Below are 24,428 nucleotides of genomic sequence, written 5' to 3' on the forward strand. Positions count from 1 at the left end.
TTCGAAATCTGATTCAAACAGCCGCACACTGTTCGACTGTTTGAACGGATTTCGAACCCCATTATAGTCTATGGGGGGAAATGCTCGTTTCAGGGGTAGGCAACATTCGATAAAATCATACTTACCAAGTCCACAAGTGACGGTCGGGCTGGATTCTGCTTGAAGTCTCCTCCCGGCGCAGGGTCCCTGCGTCTTCTTCCGAGTGGAATTCACTCTGTCTAGGCATCCGGCCTAGGCAGAGCCGACTGCGCATGCGCGTGTATGCGCGTGCATGCCCGCACATGTGCAGTCGGCTCTGCCTAGGCCGGATGCCTAGGCAGAGTGAATTCCACCCGGAAGAAGACGCGGGGACGCAGCGCGGAGAAGACTTCGGAAAGGTAAGAGAAGAACCAGCGTTGATTGGCAGAATGTATAGCATTCTGCCAATCAACGCTGGTTCTGCATAGAACCTTAAACTTTGAAACTTTGAACAGCTAGTAGTGTTCGATCGAGTATGAGTATTTCGAATACCGTAGTATTCGATCGAACACCTACTCGATCAAACACTACTCGCTCATCTCTAGTTCTCATCCTTGGGACTTTAAAGTTCTATTCTGTATTTTCTTTGGTGTCTTAGGTGTGTTAATCTGTAAGTGGTTGAGTAACCGATGTCAGTCTGCTGGCTTGACCAACCTGACTGTTGGGAAAACCCAATATTATAGAAGGCGATGGATCTGTTACCTACATAGGAAAGCTGAAGAAGTGAATGTGTATAAAGAATAGGATCCTCTGCAGTTCGCTGTTGGTACCCAAGTGAGGTGTTTGGGGTCGGAGGGTGTTCATTGTAATGTCCTAAGTATGTCTGCTTTTTATTGCAATGTGTTTATTTCACCTGGACTATGTGGCCACCTATGTGAAGTCAGATGTCTTTTGTAGATAATTTGGAATTCAATTCTTGGAACATCTAGAGTTCTGAGGGAATTGCCCTGTGACTTTAAAAGTAATGAATCATCATGTTAAGGGGACTTTTAGAGGGTGGATTCTGACTTTAAGAAAGGACACCTATTCATATGTTAAAGGCTTTGCCCAACGTGTACCAGTAGCAAGAGGTTCTTTTTAGACTCAGTAATGGTTAGTAAAGAAAAGAAAGTACCTGCCAGTCCCTCCACTGGCTACCCATAGCCCAGCGAATTGAGTTCAAGCTACTAACGCTAACATACAAAGCCACCCACAACCTGTCCCCTCCATATATCTCTGAACTAATCTCACGCTACCTGCCCACACGTAACCTCAGATCCTCCAATGACCACCTACTCTGCTCTGCCCTCATCCGCTCATCACACAACCGTCTCCAAGATTTCTCCCGTGCATCCCCCTTACTCTGGAGCTCCTTACCAAGACACATAAGACTGACCCCCACAATCACAGGCTTCAAGAAGGTCCTGAAGACTCCCCTATTCAGGAAGTCCTACAACCTCCAATAACACTATCACCGCACCGCCATCTGTACAGTCTCCCCCTCTCCTTCTGTCTCTACCCCCCTTCCCTCATAGATTGTAAGCCCTCGCGGGCAGGGCCCTCTACCCCACTGTGCCAGTCGGTCATTGTTAGTATTATATCTACCTGTATATTCTGTGTATTGTATATAACCCCCAAATGTAAAGCACCATGGAATTAATGGTGCTATATAAATAAATAATAATAATAATAATAATAATAATAATAATAATAATAATAATAATAATAATAAAAAGAAAGAACTTACAAAAAGTGGCACAAAAATAAAGGACTATGTGTCACTGAAGTAAAATGCAAAATTATTTGAATGACCTGAACAAAAAAAAAAAAGTCAACATCACAAACACATGTACAAAAAAAAAAAAGTGCAGTCATCAAGAAGTTAACCATATTGGTGGATCAAGGTGGATACTACAAGGTGAACCCCTGTTCTGTCCCCTGGACCATTAAAAAATACATGGGCCAAGTCTGGGTGGATGATAGTGGAGAACAGAACTTGAACCAGCAGGTGCTGGAATACTTAGAGTGAACCCTGCCACCCGTCATGGAAGATCTGCTGTACTTATGGGCAGCCAAACTGGATTTGTGGCCACAACTGGACAAGTTTGCCCTGGAAATCTGTCCTGCTCGGCCAGTAGCGTTACATCCAGGTGTTTAGTGTGGTGAGGTTCATAGTTAGGAGGAGAACTTGCCTATCCACCAAAAATTTGTAGAGACTCACATTTGAGAAGATGATTTAGGTGTGGATCAGTCAGGATTTCCACCCATCAATACCCGATGCAGCAGATTAAATGATCCATGCTAACTCACTACACTCTGTCAACGGGTTACTGTATGGCCTCATAAGGCTACTGCAACCTCCACACTATGCCACTGGGTCACTGTATGGCCTCCTAACACTACTGTCACCTCCCCACTCTGCCACTGGGTCACTGTATGGCCTCATAAAGATGCTGCAACCTCCACACTATGCCATTGGGTCACTGTATGGCCTCATCACACTACTGTCGCCTCCCCACTCTGCCACTGGATCACTGTATGGCCTCATAAGGCTACTGTAACCTCCACACTCTGCCAGTGTGGTCAAATAACTGAGGTGTGCAGTGGTTCTAAGAACGAAGCCTATTATTTGCATGTCATACTGACTCACTAAATTGTTTGACTATCACAGCAGACTCCCCATGTATTTAACAGAAGGCACAATGTTCTACACCACTATAAAGGCTCTCTGTAGCCAGGAAATAGCTGTTGTTTTTTTTTAAACATTATTCAAATCAAATCAATTTGGAAAAAAATGTCTGGCTGAGGGGTGACAGTGGTGGTAACTTTGGCAAAATGTATGGCAATGCGGAAAGGGACAATATGATGGACCAAGCCACAGGACATCTCTGCCTAAGTGGTGGCATTGATGGTGGTATCAGTTTAGAAGTAGCAGGTAGCAGTATAGTAAATGGAAGATGATAATAAAGGGACATGGTTACACCACTATTTGGGAGCATTAGCCATAGGTTTTTGAAAGTCCTCATCTATCCATTCCTAATTCATTTTGACGAAAATAATTTTTTCCACCTATGGACATTTAAATTTTTTAACCTGTTACAATGCCACTGGAAGCACTAAACACTCTCTTGGGTGGGTCAGACAAGGTAGAAGTCCCATGGCAAACCAAGCCAGGTCCTTCCACTGCTCTAACCTATTAGCTCAGAATTCCATGGGATCAAAATCATCTGCTGGACAATAGGTGCACTCTAGGTACGACTGTAGCTGTGGAAGTTAATTTCTTGTTTTGTCTCCGGCTTTGCAAGCTAAAAATTTCTGGTTCAATCATCTTTTAGATACTGCACTGGGCCTTGCTTCTACTGCTTCTTTCACTCTTCTGGCAGAGGAGGAAGAGCAATGTCTCAGTGACGTGGACTGAGTATGGGCAGGGGCCACCTGGGTACACGTGAGATTGGCAGTTGAGGTGGTCTCCCTAAATGCTGCTGCAACCTGGGTATAGAGCCTATCCTGATAATAATTAGAGATGAGCGAACAGTGTTCTATCGAACACATGTTCGATCGGATATCAGGGTGTTCGCCATGTTCGAATCGAATCGAACACCGCGTGGTAAAGTGCGCCAAAATTCGATTCCCCTCCCACCTTCCCTGGCGCCTTTTTTGCACCAATAACAGCGCAGGGGAGGTGGGACAGGAACTACGACACCGGGGGCATTGAAAAAAATTGGAAAAAGTCATTGGCTGCCGAAATCAGGTGACCTCCATTTTAGACGAATAGTGGATTTCAAATCCGGGTCATATGAGAATGTGAACTTTGTGACTATGAGACAGGGATAGCTGTACAGGCAGGGATAGCTAGGGATAACCTTTATTTAGGTGGGAATGTTATTAAAAATAACTTTTTGGGGCTCTATCGGGTGTGTAATTGTGATTTTTGTGAGATAAACTTTTTCCCATAGGGATGCATTGGCCAGCGCTGATTGGCCGAATTCCGTACTCTGGCCAATCAGTGCTGGCCAATGCATTCTATTAGCTTGATGAAGCAGAGTGTGCACAAGGGTTCAAGCGCACCCTCGGCTCTGATGTAGCAGAGCCGAGGCTGCACAAGGGTTCAAGCGCACCCTCGGCTCTGATGTAGGAGAGCCGAGGGTGCACTTGAACCCTTGTGCACCCTCAGCTCTGCTACATCAGAGCCGAGGGTGCGCTTGAACCCTTGTGCACACTCTGCTTCATCAAGCTAATAGAATGCATTGGCCAGCGCTGATTGGCCAATGTATTCTATTAGCCTGATGAAGTAGAGCTGAATGTGTGTGCTAAGCACACACATTCAGCTCTACTTCATCGGGCTAATAGAATGCATTGGCCAGCGCTGATTGGCCAGAGTACGGAACTCGACCAATCAGCGCTGGCTCTGCTGGAGGAGGCGGAGTCTAAGATCGCTCCACACCAGTCTCCATTCAGGTCCGACCTTAGACTCCGCCTCCTCCGGCAGAGCCAGCGCTGATTGGTCGAAGGCTGGCCAATGCATTCCTATGCGAATGCAGAGACTTAGCAGTGCTGAGTCAGTTTTGCTCAACTACACATCTGATGCACACTCGGCACTGCTACATCAGATGTAGCAATCTGATGTAGCAGAGCCGAGGGTGCACTAGAACCCCTGTGCAAACTCAGTTCACGCTAATAGAATGCATTGGCCAGCGCTGATTGGCCAATGCATTCTATTAGCCCGATGAAGTAGAGCTGAATGTGTGTGCTAAGCACACACATTCAGCACTTCTTCATCACGCCAATACAATGCATTAGCCAGTGCTGATTGGCCAGAGTACGGAATTCGGCCAATCAGCGCTGGCTCTGCTGGAGGAGGCGGAGTCTAAGGTCGGACCTGAATGGAGAGTGGTGTGGAGCGATCTTAGACTCCGCCTCCTCCAGCAGAGCCAGCGCTGATTGGCCGAATTCCGTACTCTGGCCAATCAGCGCTGGCCAATGCATTCTATTAGCCCGATGAAGTAGAGCTGAATGTGTGTGCTAAGCACACACATTCAGCACTGCTTCATCACGCCAATACAATGCATTAGCCAGTGCTGATTGGCCAGAGTACGGAATTCGGCCAATCAGCGCTGGCTCTGCTGGAGGAGGCGGAGTCTAAGGTCGGACCTGAATGGAGACTGGTGTGGAGCGATCTTAGACTCCGCCTCCTCCAGCAGAGCCAGCGCTGATTGGCCGAATTCCGTACTCTGGCCAATCAGCACTGGCTAATGCATTGTATTGGCTTGATGAAGCAGTGCTGAATGTGTGTGCTTAGCACACACATTCAGCTCTACTTCATCGGGCTAATAGAATGCATTGGCCAATCAGCGCTGGCCAATGCATTCTATTAGCGTGAACTGAGTTTGCACAGGGGTTCTAGTGCACCCTCGGCTCTGCTACATCAGATTGCTACATCTGATGTAGCAGTGCCGAGTGTGCATCAGATGTGTAGTTGAGCAAAACTGACTCAGCACTGCTAAGTCTCTGCATTCGCATAGGAATGCATTGGCCAGCCTTCGGCCAATCAGCGCTGGCTCTGCCGGAGGAGGCGGAGTCTAAGGTCGGACCTGAATGGAGACTGGTGTGGAGCGATCTTAGACTCCGCCTCCTCCAGCAGAGCCAGCGCTGATTGGTCGAGTTCCGTACTCTGGCCAATCAGCACTGGCCAATGCATTTCTATGGGGAAAAGTTAGCTTGCGAAAATCGCAAACTGACAGGGATTTCCATGAAATAAAGTGACTTTTATGCCCCCAGACATGCTTCCCCTGCTGTCCCAGTGTCATTCCAGGGTGTTGGTATCATTTCCTGGGGTGTCATAGTGGACTTGGTGACCCTCCAGACACGAATTTGGGTTTCCCCCTTAACGAGTTTATGTTCCCCATAGACTATAATGGGGTTCGAAACCCATTCGAACACTCGAACAGTGAGCGGCTGTTCGAATCGAATTTCGAACCTCGAACATTTTAGTGTTCGCTCATCTCTAATAATAATCAAATTTTTCTTCACTTCTTCATTTGAGGGTCTATCCATCATCCTAATGATAATAATACTTTGTTTCTTTGTAATCAGCAAAGTATACAGCCTGCCATGCTTGCCAGCATATTCTCATATCCAGGGACCTACCATCGTTGGTGTTCTTGGTCATCATCATCTTGAAACAGATAAGGGTTTCTCCCCTCCCCTGGCTGTGCCATCAAGAGTTTCCTCTGCATCCAAGGGAAAGTCTTCCTCCTCTTCCAGTCTGGGAGTCTCAGTTCCTTTACCATTAAAAATTGTGACCCAAATATTCATCTCCTCCAACCACCAACAAGACAACATTGAATAAAAGATGGAAGTTCATCCTCTTCCATCCCTCATTGAATCAGTGTAAGGGTTTCCTTACTATATAGGGATCACGTCGCTGATGCTGCAGATATCCTTGTTGACATATTTGGTGGCTTCTTCAAAGGGCTTGAGCAGACAGATTTTCTTCATGAGCCCCCAATGTATCTCGAACTGACACATTGTCCTTGGGGTTTGCACTAGTGGATAGAGATGGGCAAACCAGTTCCTAACAAGATGGATTCAATATGAATTTTCCTACAGTTTTCTTTTTTTTTTTTTTTTGTTTCATGTGAGACTTGACCTTTAAACAAAGACACACAAGGCATGGTTACTGACAAATCTATTCTAAGCCTTTCAGAAGACCTCAGAAGTGTTTTACAGATACATGAAGCTGAAAACGGTTAAAAAAGATAAAAGACCTGGATGTGCATCAATATAATGCTAAAAAAAAAACAGAGAAAATTCCAAACTGTTGCGACTCTTCCAGGGAGACCTATTAAGATCATTACAAGAGCACAATGGGAAATCAGGAGAGAATTCTCAAATGTAAGGGTTCCCTTCAGCAATTTGTCTAATTTATGGTGAACATTAATTGATCTCCAGTGGTTAAGGCTTCCGAAGAACATCTTTATAAGCCTGGGTCTCAAATCAGATGTGGCCGGAGCTGGACGAGATCTGAGAATGCTGCACAAATTTATTTTCCATTTTATGAACAGTAGATGTAATCTGTGTATTTGTCCTTTGTCTTTGCTTCATCTTCATCATATACTGTCACATAGTTTAGTTGTTTCTTTGCATTGAATGATCTTTGGACAGGAGAGATTAAGAAAGCAAAAAAATAAAAATAAGAGCAGATGAGGTGAAAATCCCGAGGTTCTCCAGTATTGTGTAATGTCTTACCCATGACTTCAGATCTTTTATGTTAGCCCTCTAGGTCTTGTCTTAAGTGTTGGCTACTTTTTATCTTTGCTCCATTAGGACACAGCTATGATTAGTGACTTGGGTTACATTGTCTGTCGGACTCCGGTGTGGTCTGAAGACCATCTCTTATCTCACTTTTTCTGCAGGTCTGCTTGCTTAGTTGTCATCTAAGGATGAGCACAAGCCCACCATAAGTCCAAAGGTAGGTTAGTACAACATCAGCCATATATATCTTCAGTCCCATGTCACATGATGGTAATAAAAAAACATTTCTAGGGTGATCTGATTTAATTTGACTACAATGATGATTGTCTGTGGTCATGATACAGGTAGTAATATATACTGTATACGGTTTCACGCCCCTCAGTGGTTGTAGATTAGAGTTGTAGACTACTAAATACATTGAACACAACTAACCACTATCCTATTTTCATGATAGACCTTACACAATATTTAATGAAGGATAAGGACTTCTCCTCTTACATGGATTAGACCATAACATTTGCATTTCCAAGACAATAAGATTTTTTTTTCCAGCTTTTGGAAAATAATAAAATACTGTCTATAATATTACACTAGTGGTTCTCTGCTGCCGGCATTTTCTTCACTCAGCGTGCACCAGCTCTCCGCTCTTACACTCTTCTCCTGCTCCCATCTAGACTCCTCTTCTGATGCTGCACCTATAGGGTGCCCTTAACAAATTTGTGTGTTTCCTAAAGGGTCCTAAAGTGCATTCACCAGTAATTGTGTCACCATCTAATACCTGCTGGCCATATCCTCCTGTCACGGAGCAAAGGTATACGTCTTCCTCCGGATGGTCTTTTGAATCAACACGGACGCAAGAGGTCGGGAGACAACAGCAATTTATTGTAATCCACAAAGTTAGTAGCCGGCAGCGGTCACATCAACCGTAATAACAATAAGTCCACAGAAGTCACAATCCAATGATAGCTTTGGCTCCTTGGTCCTGTAACTATATCCTGGCTCTCTGCAGAGCTGTGCACAGGCCGGCTAACACATACTAACTCCTAGCTACATCTATATACTAAACTGTTACTTCCTATACCTGGGGGTGGGAAGGGCTGAGCCACAGATCCTTCCCCCCTCACCTATGCCAAGGAGAGCAGACTCCCTGTCTCTTTTGAACAATGCACAGTCCAACATCTTCTTGGAGACACGGATCAGATTATCTCCACCCATTGTCCTCACTGGTCCTCACTAGTTAGAGGGATTTGCATACAATGTGCTAACACACTAGACCCTAATCAGCCAACTACACACTGATGTTTACAACAGGTTAGAGAATACATTCCACATGAAATATATATTACACATTGCCTATAGTATAGACTCTAACCATCCCGTGACAACCCCTCCCCCTCTCAAAACATGTGCATGACACAATTGGCCTACACAGGTAAATTGGGGAATGCACATCAGTCTCTATAGCTCATATGTCCTCCTGCCGGGATAACCCATCTGCGTTCTGGTGTTGGTTCCCTCGGCGGTACTGAATGGTAAAGTTGTAGGTTTGAAGGGCTGGCATCTGGCAGAAAATCCGGTCGATCCATGTTGGCGTCTCTCTGAGCTTGGCTTCGGGTCACTGCTCCCACAAAGTGGCACTGTAGATTTCCAACATCGTTGCCTAACAGAACATCGGCCGGCAGCCCGCTCATCACACCAATTGTGCATCGTTTTGGTCCATAACCATAGTCGAGTTCCACGGTAGCTTTAGGAATACGTCTTTGAGTACCCCCTGCCAACTTGATAGAAATGCCAGGGCCCTCCTCTAGGGCCTCGGGTCGCACAACTCGGGGGTCCGCTACCGTTAGGAAAGCTCCCGAGTCCCGGAATCCAACAACTGTTCGGCCATCCAGTAGGACCTCCTGCAAGTGCTTCCTCTGAAGGTTTGCGGGATGTGTGGCAGAAGGCTGAATCCCATAGACCCCTGGAGGTGGAACAGATGGGTCATTCATGGAGTCATCTGGAAATGGGGCCAAACTTTCTGTCCTAGGGGTGGTTCCCAGGTAGTGAATAGGCCGGGATGCCACGGTGGCCCGTGCCCCCATGTTAGCAGGGCAACTAGCTTGCAAATGTCCAGGCCGCCCGCACCCAAAACATCTGCGCTCTAGCATTCTTCCAGTGGGTCGTTGTCTAGGGACAGGGTTGTTCATAGCTGGAGGCCGATGGGCTGGGGCAGGGGTAGAGGGGGAATTGTAATCCTGAGGCCGGACACGAAAGGTGGGTGGCTGGCTGAAGGGTGTCTGGCGGACTGTGGTAGTTTTCCGCTCCTCTGCAAACAACCTCTTCCACTGCGGCTTGATGGTCAGGCCCTCATCTGCAAGAGAAGCAGCTTGCTCAACTGTGGCTGGGTTCCGTTCCAGCACCCACTCACGGATCTCAGCGGGGCACTGGGAAAAGAACTGTTCCTTAAGTATGACTTGGAGGATCTTATCGACTGTGACAGCCTCCTCTCCTTCTAGCCAGCGCTTGCATGCTTGCTTCAACTTGTGGGCGAACATGTGGAAGGAGCTTCCCCCATTGTAAGACAAAGAGCGGAACTGAACTCGGTAGGTCTCTGGAGTGACTGCATAATACTTCTGCACCGCTCTTTTAATGGCCTCATAGTCCCGCTGATCACTAGGGTCCATAGCTCTGAGAGCTTCCGCAGCCCCATCTCGTAGGTGCCCCACCAGATACCGGACCCAATCCTTCTCTGGGACTTCCATCAGGTGGCACTGGTGTTCGAAGTCCTGAAAATATCCATCAACATCCCCAGCCGCTTCATCAAAGGTCTTGAAGTGTTTATGGGAGACATATGGTGGTTCTCTCACTGTTGGGCTGGGGGTCGGCGTTTGATTATAATTCCTCGTAGTTATCTCAGCCATTCGCCTTTCATGCGCCATTCTTTCCTTTTCATGCGCCATTCTCTGTTCCTCCTTCTCCGTTTCCTGAGCCCTCTGTAATGCTCTACTCCTTTGCTCTGCAGTTGCTCCTAGCCCCAGCACTGCCAATTCCTCCTCATACAAAACAACCCATCTGCTCTTTTGGGTCTGTACCTGCCACTCCCGTATTTCTCCAGTCTCCTGGGGGCAGCCCTCCTCATGGTCGCTTTGCAGGGTCATCTCCTCTAGTGCCTCGATCAGTTGATCTTTCGTTCTTCCCTGGTAACTCAGGTTTAGTTCCCGGGCCCTTACTTGTAGACTTGCCATAGTCCAGTTCCTGTATTCTGAGGTTGTGGCTCCATTAATCGCTGAGCTGCTGTAGTCCATCTCGCTGTCCGCTGTTGATCCCACTGCTGCCAACCAGTTGTCACGGAGCAAAGGTATACGTCTTCCTCCGGATGGTCTTTTGAATCAACACGGACGCAAGAGGTCGGGAGACAACAGCAATTTATTGTAATCCACAAAGTTAGTAGCCGGCAGCGGTCACATCAACCGTAATAACAATAAGTTCACAGAAGTCACAATCCAATGATAACTTTGGTTCCTTGGTCCTGTAACTATATCCTGGCTCTCTGCAGAGCTGTGCACAGGCCGGCTAACACATACTAACTCCTAGCTACATCTATATACTAAACTGTTACTTCCTATACCTGGGGGTGGGAAGGGCTGAGCCACAGATCCTTCCCCCCTCACCTATGCCAAGGAGAGCAGACTCCCTGTCTCTTTTGAACAATGCACAGTCCAACATCTTCTTGGAGACACGGATCAGATTATCTCCACCCATTGTCCTCACTGGTCCTCACTAGTTAGAGAGATTTGCATACAATGTGCTAACACACTAGACCCTAATCAGCCAACTACACACTGATGTTTACAACAGGTTAGAGAATACATTCCACATGAAATATATATTACACATTGCCTATAGTATAGACTCTAACCATCCCGTGACACCTCCTATATATGTGTTCTCAGCCCTCTGTTTGGTGCCTGAACAATATGACCTGACCTGACAGAAGGTTCTCCTCTGATCTGCTCTGTAATTTCATTCTTGGATCACTTCTGACTATGTAACAACTGATGTTCTTATCCTGCCTGTTACTTTTTTCTGACCTTGGCTTGATCCTGACCTTGGAACCTTTTCTACCTGCCCTGACCACCTGCTTGTACCTTTCATTCTTTTACCTGGTGCTCGGTGATTTGCCCTGGCCTTTCTTGATCCAATGGGGTAGCTGCTGTAAATTTAAGGACAACCCGAAGAGATAGCGAACTGGCAACAGTCTTGTTGCAGAAAATTCAGATCCATTTTACAGGCATTAAAGTGAGACAACACCATTAGTGGTGGCCAAGTCAAACCCGTTTGGTAGTGCAGTGTGTCCACTACCCAATAACCATGACATATATCTTTCCTTCTCATTGTAAAGGTAAACACGATGGTGGATTGTCTCCAGTTTCAGTCAATACTTCCTATGCTTAACTCAATTTCATGTTAGCCCTTAGTCTATATTGATGACTATATATATTATTATAATATTGTATCATATGATGGAGATGCAAAATCGGACCATGATCGTTACAAAATTTATTCTACTTGGATTTACGACGGACCCAAAGATAAATGCTGCGCTCTTTGTCTTATTCTTTATCATCTACCTGGTAACATTGGCTGGAAACATCCTAATAATATATCTATTCATCACCAACCCCAAGTTACGTAAACCCATGTACTTCTTTCTTTGTCTATTATCCATTCTTGACTTGTGCAGTTCAACTATAACTTTGCCCCGATTGTTGGCCGATCTCTTCTCTACTGAGAGGACCATCTCATATATGGGTTGTGCCCTTCAGATCTATGCCGTCCTTGTGGTAAATAGTTCAGAGTCTCAGATTCTTGTTGTGATGGCCATTGATCGATATATCGCCATATGTCACCCCCTTCACTACCCGGTCCTCATGCGTTGGAGTAATTGTTATAAGCTGGTGATTATATTATTCATTTTTAACTTTAGCCTTATTGTTGTCCCTTCAGTTTTGTCCCCTATTGTTCTGTGTTATAACCGGATCAACCATTTCATGTGTGAGCTCATCGCTGTAGTAAAATTGGCGTGTGAGGACATCTCTGCCAATGAACTTCAGATATTTGCAATCAGTTTTATTCTTCTCCTCCTTCCTCTTGTACTTATCTTATTGTCTTATGTTTGTATTATATGCTCCGTACTGAAGATTCGCTCTGCGGGAAGGTCTAAGGCTTTTTCCACCTGTACGTCCCATCTCGCGGTGGTGATTTTGTCTTTTGGGGCAGCAATATTGCTTTATCTTGGCCCCTCGTCCGTGTACTCTACAAACCAGGAGAAATATACCTCCACATGTTATGTTATTATATCCCCAATGCTGAATCCTCTCATCTACAGTCTCAATAACAAGGAGGTTAGAGATGCCTTTAAGAAGGCTCTTACAAACTCTTGAAACCTTACAAAGAAAGGCTCAGGACTTTAATCCATTCCCATCTATACCTTACAGTGTTGGCGAAAAGTATTGGCACCCCTGCAATTCTGTCAGATAATACTCAGTTTACTCCAGATAATGATTGCAATCACAAACTCTTTGGTATTATTATCTTCATTTAATTTGTCTTCAATGGCAAACCACAAAAAGAATTGTCAAAAAGCCAAATTGGATATAATTCCACAGCAATCATAAAAAAGGGGGTGAAAAAAAGTATTGGCACTGCTTGAAAAATCATGTGATGCTTCTCTAATTTGTGTAATTAACAGCACCTGTTACTCACCTGAGGCACCTAACAGGTGGTGGCAATAACTAAATCACACTTGCAGCCAGTTGAAATGGATTAAAGTTGACTCCACCTCTGTCCTGTGTCCTTTTGTGACCACATTGAGCATGGAGAAAAGAAAGAAGACCAAAGAACTGTCTGAGTACTTGAGAAGCTAAATTGTGAGGAAGCATGAGCAATCTCAAGGCTACAAGTCCATCTCCAAAGACCTGAATGTTCCTGTGTCTACCCTGGGCAGTGTTATCAAGAAGTGTAAAGCCCATGGCACTGTGGCTAACCTCCCTAGATGTGGACGCAAAAGAAACATTGACCAGAGATTTCAACACAAGATTGTGCGGATGGTGAAGAAAGAACCTCGACTAACATCCAAACAAGTTCAAGCTGCCCTGCAGTCCGAGGGTACAACAGTGTCACCCCGTACTATCCGTCAGCATCTGAATGAGAAGGGACTGTATGGTAGGAGACCCAGGAAGACCCCACTTCTTACCCAGAGACATAAAAAAGCCAGGCTGGAGTTTGCCAAAACTTACCTGAGAAAGCCAAAAACGTTTTGGAAGAATGTTCTCTGGTCAGAGGAGACAAAAGTAGGAAAAGGCCTCAACATAGAGTTTACAGGAAAAAAAAAGAGGCCTTCAAAGAGAAGAAGACGCCCCCTACAGTCAGACATGGCGGAGGTCCCTGATGTTTGGGGTTGCTTTGCTGCCTCTGGCACTGGACTCCTTGACCGTGTGCATGGCATTATGAAGTCTGAAGACGACCAACACATTGTGCAGCATAATGTAGGGCCCAGTGTGAGAAAGCTGGGTCTCCCTTAGAGGTCAGGGGTCTTCCAGCAGGACAAGGACCCAAAACACACTTCAGGTCAGCACTAGAAAATGGTGGTGAGAGAAAGCCCTGGAGACTTGTAAAGTGGCAGCAATGAGTCCAGCCCTGAATCCCATAGAACACCTGTGGGGGAGGGGGAGAGATCTCCTGGTGGCAGTTTGGAGAAGGCCCCCTTCACATCTCAGGGGGGACCTGGAGCAGTTTGCCAAAGAAGAATGGTCTAAGATTCCAGCAGAGCCTTGTAAGAAACTCATTGCTGGTTAGCGGAAGCGGTTGTGCGCAGTTATTGTGTCTAAAGGTTGTGCTACCAAGTATTAGGCTGAGGGCGCCAATACTTCTGTCCGCACCAGTTTTGGAGTTTTGTGTAAAATGATCAATGATTTGACTTTTTTTTCATTCTCTTTTGTGTTTTTTCATTGCAAGCAAAATAAATGAAGATATTACCAAAGAGTTTGTGCTTGTAATCATTATCTGGAAGAACACGAGTATTATCTGACAGGATTGCAGGGGGGCCAATACTTTTGGCCAACACTGTATATAATAATGGTTTCAATCAATTTCGTCCATTTTACAAGATATATATATTGGCTAAGTTCTTTGAGTTTGCAGAGACCATGTTTATAATGTGTGTTTGTAGGGTCTTGCAATTCTCCCCTTAGGACAGATGTTGGACTGTCACCTGCCTGATCCTCTCATCATTCTGATCTCAGGTTAGATAAGTCATTGTCTACTGAGAACTAGAGATGGGTGAACCGATTCGTCAAGAACTGGGTTTGACCTTAATATGTCAAATTGTTCACTTTTTAACTGAACCAAACAAATGCTGATGTGTTTCAGGAGTCATTACAGTAATGGTGGAGATAGTGAAGGTCCGGTCCAAAAAACTCCCGTGTTAACCCGGCCTAACAAACCTATTCAAGTGAATGGGTTTTAAAACTGACCACCGGGTTTCTGTCCCCTGTCCAGTTTCGCCGGGGCTGAAGATAGAAACCCGATGGAATGTACAAACTGGACACCAGACACAAGTGTGTACGCTCCTTAATGTTTTTTTACGATCTGTTTATCAATACATAGAGTGAAAGAATGTTTCATCGGAAAAAAAATTTGCTTCTTGAATGTTTTTATCGTTGCTGTTCAAGCTCCTATCTACAGTATTACAGCCCGTGCAAATTAAAAAAAAAAATAAAATAAAAAAAAAAAAAAAAACATTTTAGGTGAAATTTCCGTTTACAGTGCTGCAATGTGCTGCCGCCGCATTTATTTTTTCCCACAGTGCTTTTTTGTAGTGGGTCGTCCCAACCTTAAGAAATTTTTTGATTGTCGTTCACCCAAAATATAGGCTAACACTCCTGGGGGAAAAAAAAAAACTTGTTATTGAATGTTGAGTGTATGAGAGTGAAAGAGTGTTTAATCTGAAAAAATGTTTGCTTCTTGAGATTTTTTTGGGGGGTTTCTGCTAAAACTCTTATATACAGTATTGCAACTTGTACAAAATTTTAAAAAAATCCAAAATTTAAGAAGACTTTTTTTGTTCCTGTTCATGCAATATAAGGATTAACAAAAGGTATAAATCTAATCCTGATGGAGGGATGAATCTGAAAAAAATATATATATTTGCTTCTTGAACATTTTTTTGTATTTAAGCTTGTGGAAATTTTAAAAGAATCTGTTACATAATTACATAGTTACATAGTAGATGAGGTTGGATAAAGACATTAGTCCATCAAGTCCAACCTATAGCCCTACAATCCCCACAGTGTTGATCCAGGCAAAGTAAAAAAAAAACCATGAGGCTCATGCCAATTGCCCTATTTCAGGGGAAAAAAAATTATTTCCCGACTCCAAATCTACCAGTCAGTATAAAACCCTGGATCAGCGTGTCCTTAAATCTAGAGTCCATAACCTGTTATATTTCAAGAAAGACATCTAGGCCGTCTATGAACTTGTTCAGTGAATCCACCATCATCACTTCCTGGGGCAGAGAGTTCCAGAGCCTCGCTGTTCTTACTGTGAAGAATCCCCTTCTATGTTTCTGGTGAAACCTTCTCTCCTCCAGACGTAGAGGATGTCCCCTTGTCACTGGTCTAGGAGTAAAAATATCCTTAGAAAGTTCTTTGTATTGTCCCTTCATGTATTTGTACATTGTTATTAGATCTCCCCATAGACGTCTTTTCTCTAAGCTGAATAACCCCAAGTTTGTTAACCTCTCGTTGTCCTCCAGTCCACCCATTCCCCTAATCATTTTGGTTGCCCGTCTTTGCACTTTTTCAAGTTCACTTATGTCTTTCTTGTATATCGGGGCCCAAAATTGTGCACAAAGTGTGGCCGTACCAGTGATTTGTATAGAGGCAGAACTATGTCCTTGTCATGAGAATCTAGACCTCTTTTGATGCATCCCATCATTTTATTTGCCTTGGCAGCAGCTGCCTGGCACTGGGCACTAAAGGTAAGCTTGTGTCCACCAAAATCCCTAAGTCTTTCTCATTGACAGTCTTACCCAGTAATTTACTATTAATTACATTGTCAGACATTTTATTACGTCGACCAAAGTGCATTACTTTACATTTGTCAACATTAAACTTCATTTGCCAAGCCATTTTTTGGTTGTCATACATCCAATATACACTCTTAGTCTGCGCTAACCTGAAAAAAAATCTTTTTTTTTTTTTTTTTTTTCCGCTGTGCTCACAATACGCAAAGTGAAATAGTAGTTAATCTAAAAAAAATAGATTTTTTAAATCATTCTTTTTGTTGTCGTTGACCCAATATACAGTCTTATACTGTTAGTCTGCGCTAATCTAAAAAAACAAACAAACAAACAAACTCTGGGTATTTAATGTTCTTTTTTTCTGAGCAGCTTGCCAATACACAGAGAAAAAATGGAAAAAAAAAATTTGCTTCCTCAATTATTTTTTGGATTCCTGCTCAAGATCATATCTACAGTATTACAGCCTGAGCAAATTAAAAAAATAAATATACAAACCAAAAAAAGGCACATTTTTTGTTGTCATTCATCCAAAATATAGGCTAACTCTCTTAGCCATTGCTAAACTTAAAAAAATCTTGTCAGTGAATTTTTTTTTTCTCTGCTCACAATCCGCAGAGTGAAAGAGTGGTTTAATTATCTCGCTCATCTCAGTCAAGGAAAGGCTATTGCATTCAAGAGTGATGGGATCTTAAGTCAGGTTTCTGTATGTTCCTCCTACTCCTACCTATTGGTAGATAACACATAATTTAAGAGAGTGCCTTTCTGTACCTCAACTGTGTCTCCTTAGTTTATGGAGTCTTGAAAAAATGTATTTCTTCTAGTCAGATCAGTCTTCTCTCCCTCTTTTTGATGAACTGGTTAGTTGATAGGAAGATGGATGGAGCTAAATACAGGGCAATCCTGGAATAAAACCTGTTGGAGGTTGCAACAGAAGAAGATTCAAGTTCCAGCAAGACAATGAACCTAAACCTACAGCCAGAGCTACAGTGAATGGTTTAGGTCAAAGAAAAGTCATGTGTTGGAATGGACCAGTCACGGTCCAGACCTAAATCCCATTGAGCATCTGTGACAAGACATGAAAATTGCTGTTCACAGATGTTCTCCATCCAATCTGGCAGAGCTTCAGCTATTTTGCAAAAAAAGAGTGGGCAAAAGTGGGTGGATTGCTGTACTTGGCCAACATGGTTATCGTCATCATGATTTTTTTTTTTTTTTATAAGATTGTGAGCCCCACATAGACATGACAATGTACATTTTTTCCCCTATCAGTATGTCTTTTTGGAATATGGGATAGAAATCCATGCAAACACGGGGAGAACATACAGACTCCCTGCAGGTGGTTTTTTGCCCTCAGCAGGATTTGAACACCAGGACCCAGCGCTGCAAGGCTGCAGTGCTAACCACTGAGACACCAAGTGGCCCCTTGTCATCATGATCTTGAAGCAGATAAGGGTCAACCTCCTGCACAGGCAGTGCCTGTAAGGATTGGAGTCAGGGTCAGGCAGTGCAAAGTGACACAGCTGGGAAAGCAACACTGTGCAACTAATGACAAAAGGGGTCACAGGCCCTGCAGCTATAACTATGCTGTAATATCTGAGATGAGGCAGACCAATGCACTTCCTAATTGAAGTGCGCCTACCACGGCTCCTAACCTTCTATCCGGCGGCTAGGATAAGGGGAGAGGAGGCCCTGAAAGTCCTAGGGACTGGAGTCACGGGGGTCACACCTAAACAGAAAGCACAGTGTAAATGCAATGCAAAACAAAAGACTAAACAGCATGGAACCAGGGAGGACCACAAGTCCCTGCAAGACACAGAAGAGAAGGCGAGGTCAGACAAGCAAGAGGTCAAGCCAGGAGATATAATAAAGGTACCGAATCAAAAGACAAGGGATAGTCAAAAATACAAGCCGGGTCTAAAAACCAAGAAACAGACTGAATACAAACAGACAGGGAATCAGACTGAGCAGAGGAACCAGGAACCACAAAGTGAATGGCTGGCAAGGATCCATGCCTGGGTGGGGTTTAAATAGCAGCAGAGAACACACCTGATGGCTAATGACATGGAGACTGAAGGCAAGGAAAAGATTAACCCTTAATGACCTAAGCACACCCAATAGAACTCCTAACACGTCTCCCAGGGAGACGCCGCGCAGCAAGGAGACCGCGGCGACTCCGTATCCTGACAGTGCCTATAAGAAATCAAGGGTTTCATTCAAGGAAGAATCTTCTTCTTACAGTCTAGGTGTCTTAGTTCCTCTAACACCCTGACTCAGATATTCATTCTCCTCCATCCACCAAAAAGATGACATTGATCAAGAGGTGGAAACTTTTCATCCTCTTTCATGGGCCTAAGGGTTTCCTTACTATGGAGGGATCACATTGCTGATGCTGCAGTTATCCCTGATGACATATTTGGTGGCTTCCTCAAAGGGCTTGAGCCGACAGACTTTCCTCAAGAGACTTCAATGTATCTTGAAGCTACACATTGTCCCTATGGTCTTCTGCATGCCACAAAAAATTCATCCACCTTTTGCGGCTCACACAGATACTCCAGCATGCTTAAGGTAGAGCCAGCTAAGTAATCAGAAACATGATCTCCATTCTCAGGAAGTCCAACAATCCTGCGGCTATTGGTGGTGTAACCAAAACCAATTGCAGTGTTGCTCTTGCCACCCACCTGCTTATTGTTATTACTTGCACAAGTGTTTCCTCCTCTCCATTTTTGTGTTTGTCCTTTTTTCCATACTTTTTTTTTACTAAACACAGTGCTTACTATAGTTAATGGAAATTTGGCAACAATTCTTGTACTCTGGGTATGTCTTTTTGATTTATCAATAAAAAATTTCAATAAAGTTTTTGCATTTGTGCGACTGTTACGGGCTTCGGTTTTACGGCATTCACTGTGCTGCCAAAATGACATGTCATCTATATTCTATATTTTGGTATTATTCCCGGGATACCAAATTTATTCGGTTTTATTTACATTTTAACCCCTTAACAAAAATCCAAAACTGTGTTAAAAAATGTTTTTTTTTTTTCTAAAAATCACCATATTCAGTGAAAAAATGGTGGTTTGGCACTTTTGACTTTTTTTCCCTCTACGGTGTTTTTACCGTACAGGAAAAATATTTTAGTAGATTTGAAGAGCGGGTGATTTTGGACACAGAGATACCTAATGTGTAGGTGTTTCACAGTATTTACGTACTTTTATATGTTGTAAGCCGATGGCTGGTCAGTTAATGGAGGGGTGTACATCTCACCCAGACTACTCAGGTGGGTGAGATGAGAAAACTCCAGGAATGTTTGTTCTCAGCAGACAACTTTCATTTGCTGAGCATTTTGGTAAATGCTCAGTACTGGGCTGGATTTTTAGGAATGGCAGGTAGAATTGGTAGTGGGACCTGTCATTCCACCCCCCTCCAGTCCACACTTTGGGGATTATCCGGCAGTGACTCAGCTGCAGAGAGTCTCCTTGTCAAGGAGGCTTAAGAAGTCATCTCTAGCAGCAACACTTTGTCAGAGCTTGGCTGGAGAACCAACAGAGAGGTCATATTTTTGGAGCTGTGTCCTGAATGATTCTATTGGCTTTTTGGACTTCTGTTATTCTAGGTGAGGTAACCTATTCTATGTTTAGTTAGAGCCAAGCCAGGCAGGGAGTTATTTTTGCATTGTTTCCTTTTGTTGCTGCACTATCTTTTTGAGTAAAAACAAACTTTACATTTGTTTTGAACTAAACAAATTTGACTTGTGTGTCTGCCACCCCAGCTAGCAACCCCAGACCCTGACAATGTGTTCAAGGGAAAGGGGGTGGTTTAAACTTTTAATATTTTGATTTTTTTTTTTATTTATATTTTTACTTTTTTAAAAACTTTTTTTTAAATTTGTTAGACCCCCTAGGGATTCAATCTGAATTTAACTAAACCAAAAACTTTAAGGTGAACTAAAATATCTGCCAAGACTGGCATAGTACAGAAAATACAGAGGAGAGGAAGGATCACACTTGTCTATGACGTTGGTTGGCTTATGGCCTTTAAGTTTCATATGAGACTTGACCATTAAATAAAGACACACAAGGCATGGTTACTGACAAATCTATTCTAAGCCTTTCAGAAGACCTCAGAAGTGTTTTACAGATACATGAAGCTGGGAAAGGTTAGAAGAGATAAAAGACCTGGATGTGCATCAATACATTGCTAGAATGTACTGAGAAAGTCCCAGACTGTTGCGACACTTCCTGGGAGTCCTATTAAGATCATTACAAGAGCACAATGGGAAATCAGGAGAGAATTGTCAGATGTAAGGGTTCCCTTCAGCAATTTTTCTAATTTATGGTGAACATTAATTGATCTCCAGTGGTTAAGGCTTCCATAGAACATCTTTATAAGCCCGGGTCTCATAACAGATGTGGCCGGAGCTGGACGAGATCTGAGAATGCTGCATATATTTATTTTATGAACAGTAGATGTAATCTGTGTATTTGTCCTTTGTCTTTGCTTCATCTTCATCATATACTGTCACATAGTTTAGTTGTTTCTTTGCATTGAATGATCTTTGGACAGGAGAGTTTAAGAAAGCAAAAAAATAAAAATAAGAGCAGATGAGGTGAAAATCCCGAGGTTCTCCAGTATTGTGTAATGTCTTACCCATGACTTCAGATCTTTTATGTTAGCCCTCTAGATCTAGTCTTAAGTGTTGGCTACTTTTTATCTTTGCTCCATTAGGACACAGCTATGATTAGTGACTTGGGTTACATTGTCTGTCGGACTCCGGTGTGGTCTGAAGACCATCTCTTATCTCACTTTTTTTCTGCAGGTCTGCTTGTTCAGTTGTCATCTAAGGATGAGCACAAGCCCACCATAAGTCCAAAGGTAGGTTAGTACAACATCAGCCATATATATATATATATATATATATATATATATATATATGATAGACCTTACACTATGTTTGATGAAGGATAAGGACTTCTCCTTTTACATGGATTAGACCATAACATTTACATTTCCAAGACAAGAATTTTTTTCTTCCAGCTATTGGAAAATAATAATAAAATACTGTCTATAATATTACACTAGTGGTTCTCTGCTGCCGGCATTTTCTTCACACAGCGTGCACCAGCTCTCCTCTCTCACACTCTTCTCCTGCTCCCATCTAGACTCCTCTTCTGATGCTGCACCTATAGGGTGCCCTTACCAACTTTGTGTGTTTCCTAAAGGGTCAGTGCATTCACCAGTAATTGTGTCACCATCTAATACCTGCTGGCCATATCCTATATATGTGTGCTCAGCCCTCTGTTTGGTGCCTGAACAATATGGCCTGAGCTGACAGAAGGTTCTCCTCTGGTCTGACCTGTAATTTCATTCTTGGATCACTTCTGATTATGTAACAAACTGATGTTCCTATCCTGCCTGTTACTTGTGTCTGACCTTGGCTTGATCCTGACCTTGGAACCTTTTCTACTTGCCCTGACCACCTGCTTGTACCTTTCATTCTCTTGCCTGGTGCTCAGTGATTTTCCCTGGGTTTTTTTGAGCCAATGGAATAGCTGCTGAAAATTAAAGGACGACCCGAAGAGATAGCGAACTGGCAGTCTTGTTGCAGAAAATTCAGATCCATTTTACAGGCATTAAAGGGAAACAACACCATTAGTGGTGGCCAAGTCAGACCAGTTTGGTAGTGCAGTGGGTCCACTACCCAATGACCATGACACATATATTTTTCCTTCTCATTGTAAAGGTAAACACGATGGTGGATTGTCTCCAGTTTCAGTCAATACATCCTATGGCTTACTTAATTTCATGTTAGATCTTGTCTATATAAATACTATTTATATGATGGAGATGAAAAACTGGACCGTGATCATTACAGAATTTATTCTACTTGGATTTACGACGGACCCCAAGATAAATGCCGCACTCTTTGTCTTATTCTTTATCATCTACCTGGTGACATTGACTGGAAACATCCTAATAATATATCTATTCATCTACAACCCCAAGCTACGTAAACCCATGTACTTTTTTCTTTGTGTATTATCCATTAATGACTTGTGCAGTTCAACTACAGCTTTGCCCCGATTATTGGCCGATCTCTTCTCTCGGGAGAGGACCATCTCATATCTGGGTTGTGTCCTCCAGATCTATGTCTTGCTTTTGGTAAATAGTTCAGAGTCTCAGATTCTTGTTGTCATGGCTTATGATCGCTATATCGCCATATGTCACCCTCTTCACTACCCGGTCCTGATGCGTTGGGGTAATTGTTATAAGGTGGTGACTCTAGTCTTCATTTATAACTTTATCTTTAGTGCTGTCCCTTCAATTTCCTCCCCCATTGCTCTGTGTTATAACCGGGTCAACCACTTCATGTGTGAGCTCACTGCTGTAGTAAAACTGGCATGTGAGGACATCTCTGCCAATGAACTTCAGATATTTGCAATCAGTTGTATCACTCTCCTCCTTCCTCTTGTACTTATCTTGTTGTCTTATGCTTGTATCATACACTCACTACTGAAGATTCGCTCTGCAGGAAGGTCTAAGGCTTTTTCCACCTGTACGTCCCATCTCGCGGTGGTGGCTTTGGCTTTTGGGACAGCCATGTTATTATATCTTGGCCCCTCGTCCATGTACTCTACAGACCAGGAGAAATATACCTCCATGTGTTATGTTATTATCACTCCAATGCTGAATCCTCTCATCTACTGTCTCAATAACAAGGAGGTTAAAGATGCCTTTAAGAAGGCTCTTACAAACTCTTGAAACCTTACAAAGAGAGAGCTCAGGACTTTCATTTTAATCCATTACCATCAATTTGATCCATTTTGCAACATATATATATATATATATATATATATATATATATATATATATATATAAAGTGCATTGAGTTTGCAGAGACCATGTTTATAATGTGTGTTTGTAGGGTCTTGCAATTCTCCCCTTAGGACAGATGTTGGATTGTAACCTGCCTGATCCTCTCATCATTTTGATCTCAGGTTAGATAAGCCATTGTCTACAGAGAACTAGAGATGGGTGAACTGATTCATCAGGAACTGGGTTTGAGCCGAATATGTCACATTGTCACTTGCAATATTTAGGAATAGGAGGAGAATTTAGTCATTAGCTGCTTGCTAATACAGAGAGAAAAAATGAAAAAAATACTTGCTGCTTCAATCATTTATTTTGGTTGCTGTTCGAGCTCGTATCTCCAGTATTACAGCCTGTGCAAATTAAAAAATAAATATACAAACCAAAAAAAGGCACTTTAAGCCATTTTTGGTTGTCATTCGCCCAATATACAGGCTAACACTTTTTGCTGTTGCTAAACGGAAAAAAATCTTATTGAATGTTTTGTTTCTGCTCACAATCCGCAGAGGGAAAGATTGGTTTAAGTATCTCACTCATCTCAGTCAAGGAAAGGCTATTGCATCCAAGAGTGATGGGATCTTGAGTCAGGTTTCTGTATGTTCCTCCTACTCCTACATATTGGTAGATAACACATAATTTAAGAGATTGCCTTTCTGTACTGTCAACTGTGTCTCCTTAATTTATGGCACCTATTGAAAAATGTATTTCTCCTAGTCAGATCAGTCTTCTTCCTCTTCTTGATGAACTGGATGAGAAATCAGCAAGTGTACAAACAGAGGAAAAAGACATGATGCTTGTTGGGGGTGGAGGTAGAAGTGGCAGTTTTCCACAAGCCATAAAGGGGACACAGCAAACATGTTGAAGAAGATGCTCTGCTCAGATGACACCAAAGTTGAACTTTTTAACCTAAATGTAAAGTGCTATGTGTGATGGAAAAGTAACACTGTAAATCCCCCTGATCACACTATCCCCACTGTCACACATGGTGGGGGCAACATCATGTTGACCAGGGACAGGGAAACTGCTTAGTTTATGGGAATATGGATGGAGATAAATGCAGGGCAATCCTGGAAGAAAACATGTTGGAGGTTGCAACAGAAGAAGATTAAAGTTCCAGCAAGACAATGAACCGAAACCTACAGTCAGAGCTACAGTGGATGGTTTAGATCAAGAATATGCATGTGTTAGAACGGCCCAGTCACAGTTCAGACCTAAATCCCATTGAGCATCTGCAGCAAGACATGAAAAT

At 43.2% G+C, this 24,428-nt stretch overlaps 1 protein-coding gene across 1 annotated transcript; it reads left to right on the forward strand.

Moving 5' to 3' along the window:
* The first annotated feature begins 11,777 nt into the window (after nucleotides 1–11,777).
* On the forward strand, nucleotides 11,778–23,071 carry LOC142198647 (olfactory receptor 2G3-like). The gene is made up of 5 exons (XM_075269675.1): nucleotides 11,778–11,867; nucleotides 12,060–12,174; nucleotides 12,241–12,318; nucleotides 21,129–21,184; nucleotides 22,454–23,071. The coding sequence occupies exons 1-5, from the start codon at nucleotides 11,778–11,780 to the stop codon at nucleotides 23,069–23,071; spliced, it is 957 nt and encodes a 318-aa protein (XP_075125776.1).
* Nucleotides 23,072–24,428: the final 1,357 nt, after the last annotated feature.

This window comes from Leptodactylus fuscus, chromosome 3, assembly GCF_031893055.1.
Source record: "Leptodactylus fuscus isolate aLepFus1 chromosome 3, aLepFus1.hap2, whole genome shotgun sequence".
Classification (NCBI taxonomy): domain Eukaryota; kingdom Metazoa; phylum Chordata; class Amphibia; order Anura; family Leptodactylidae; genus Leptodactylus; species Leptodactylus fuscus.

Excerpts from the sequence above, each read along its gene's own strand:
- LOC142198647 (XM_075269675.1), top strand. The coding sequence starts at position 11,778 with ATGATCGTTACAAAATTTATTCTACTTGGATTTACGACGGACCCAAAG. Across the intron at positions 12,175-12,240 it reads CCCGGTCCTCATGCGTTGGA|TTTTGTCCCCTATTGTTCTG; the intron begins GTAATTGTTATA and ends TTGTCCCTTCAG. Across the intron at positions 12,319-21,128 it reads CGCTGTAGTAAAATTGGCGT|GTCTGCTTGTTCAGTTGTCA; the intron begins GTGAGGACATCT and ends TTTTTTCTGCAG.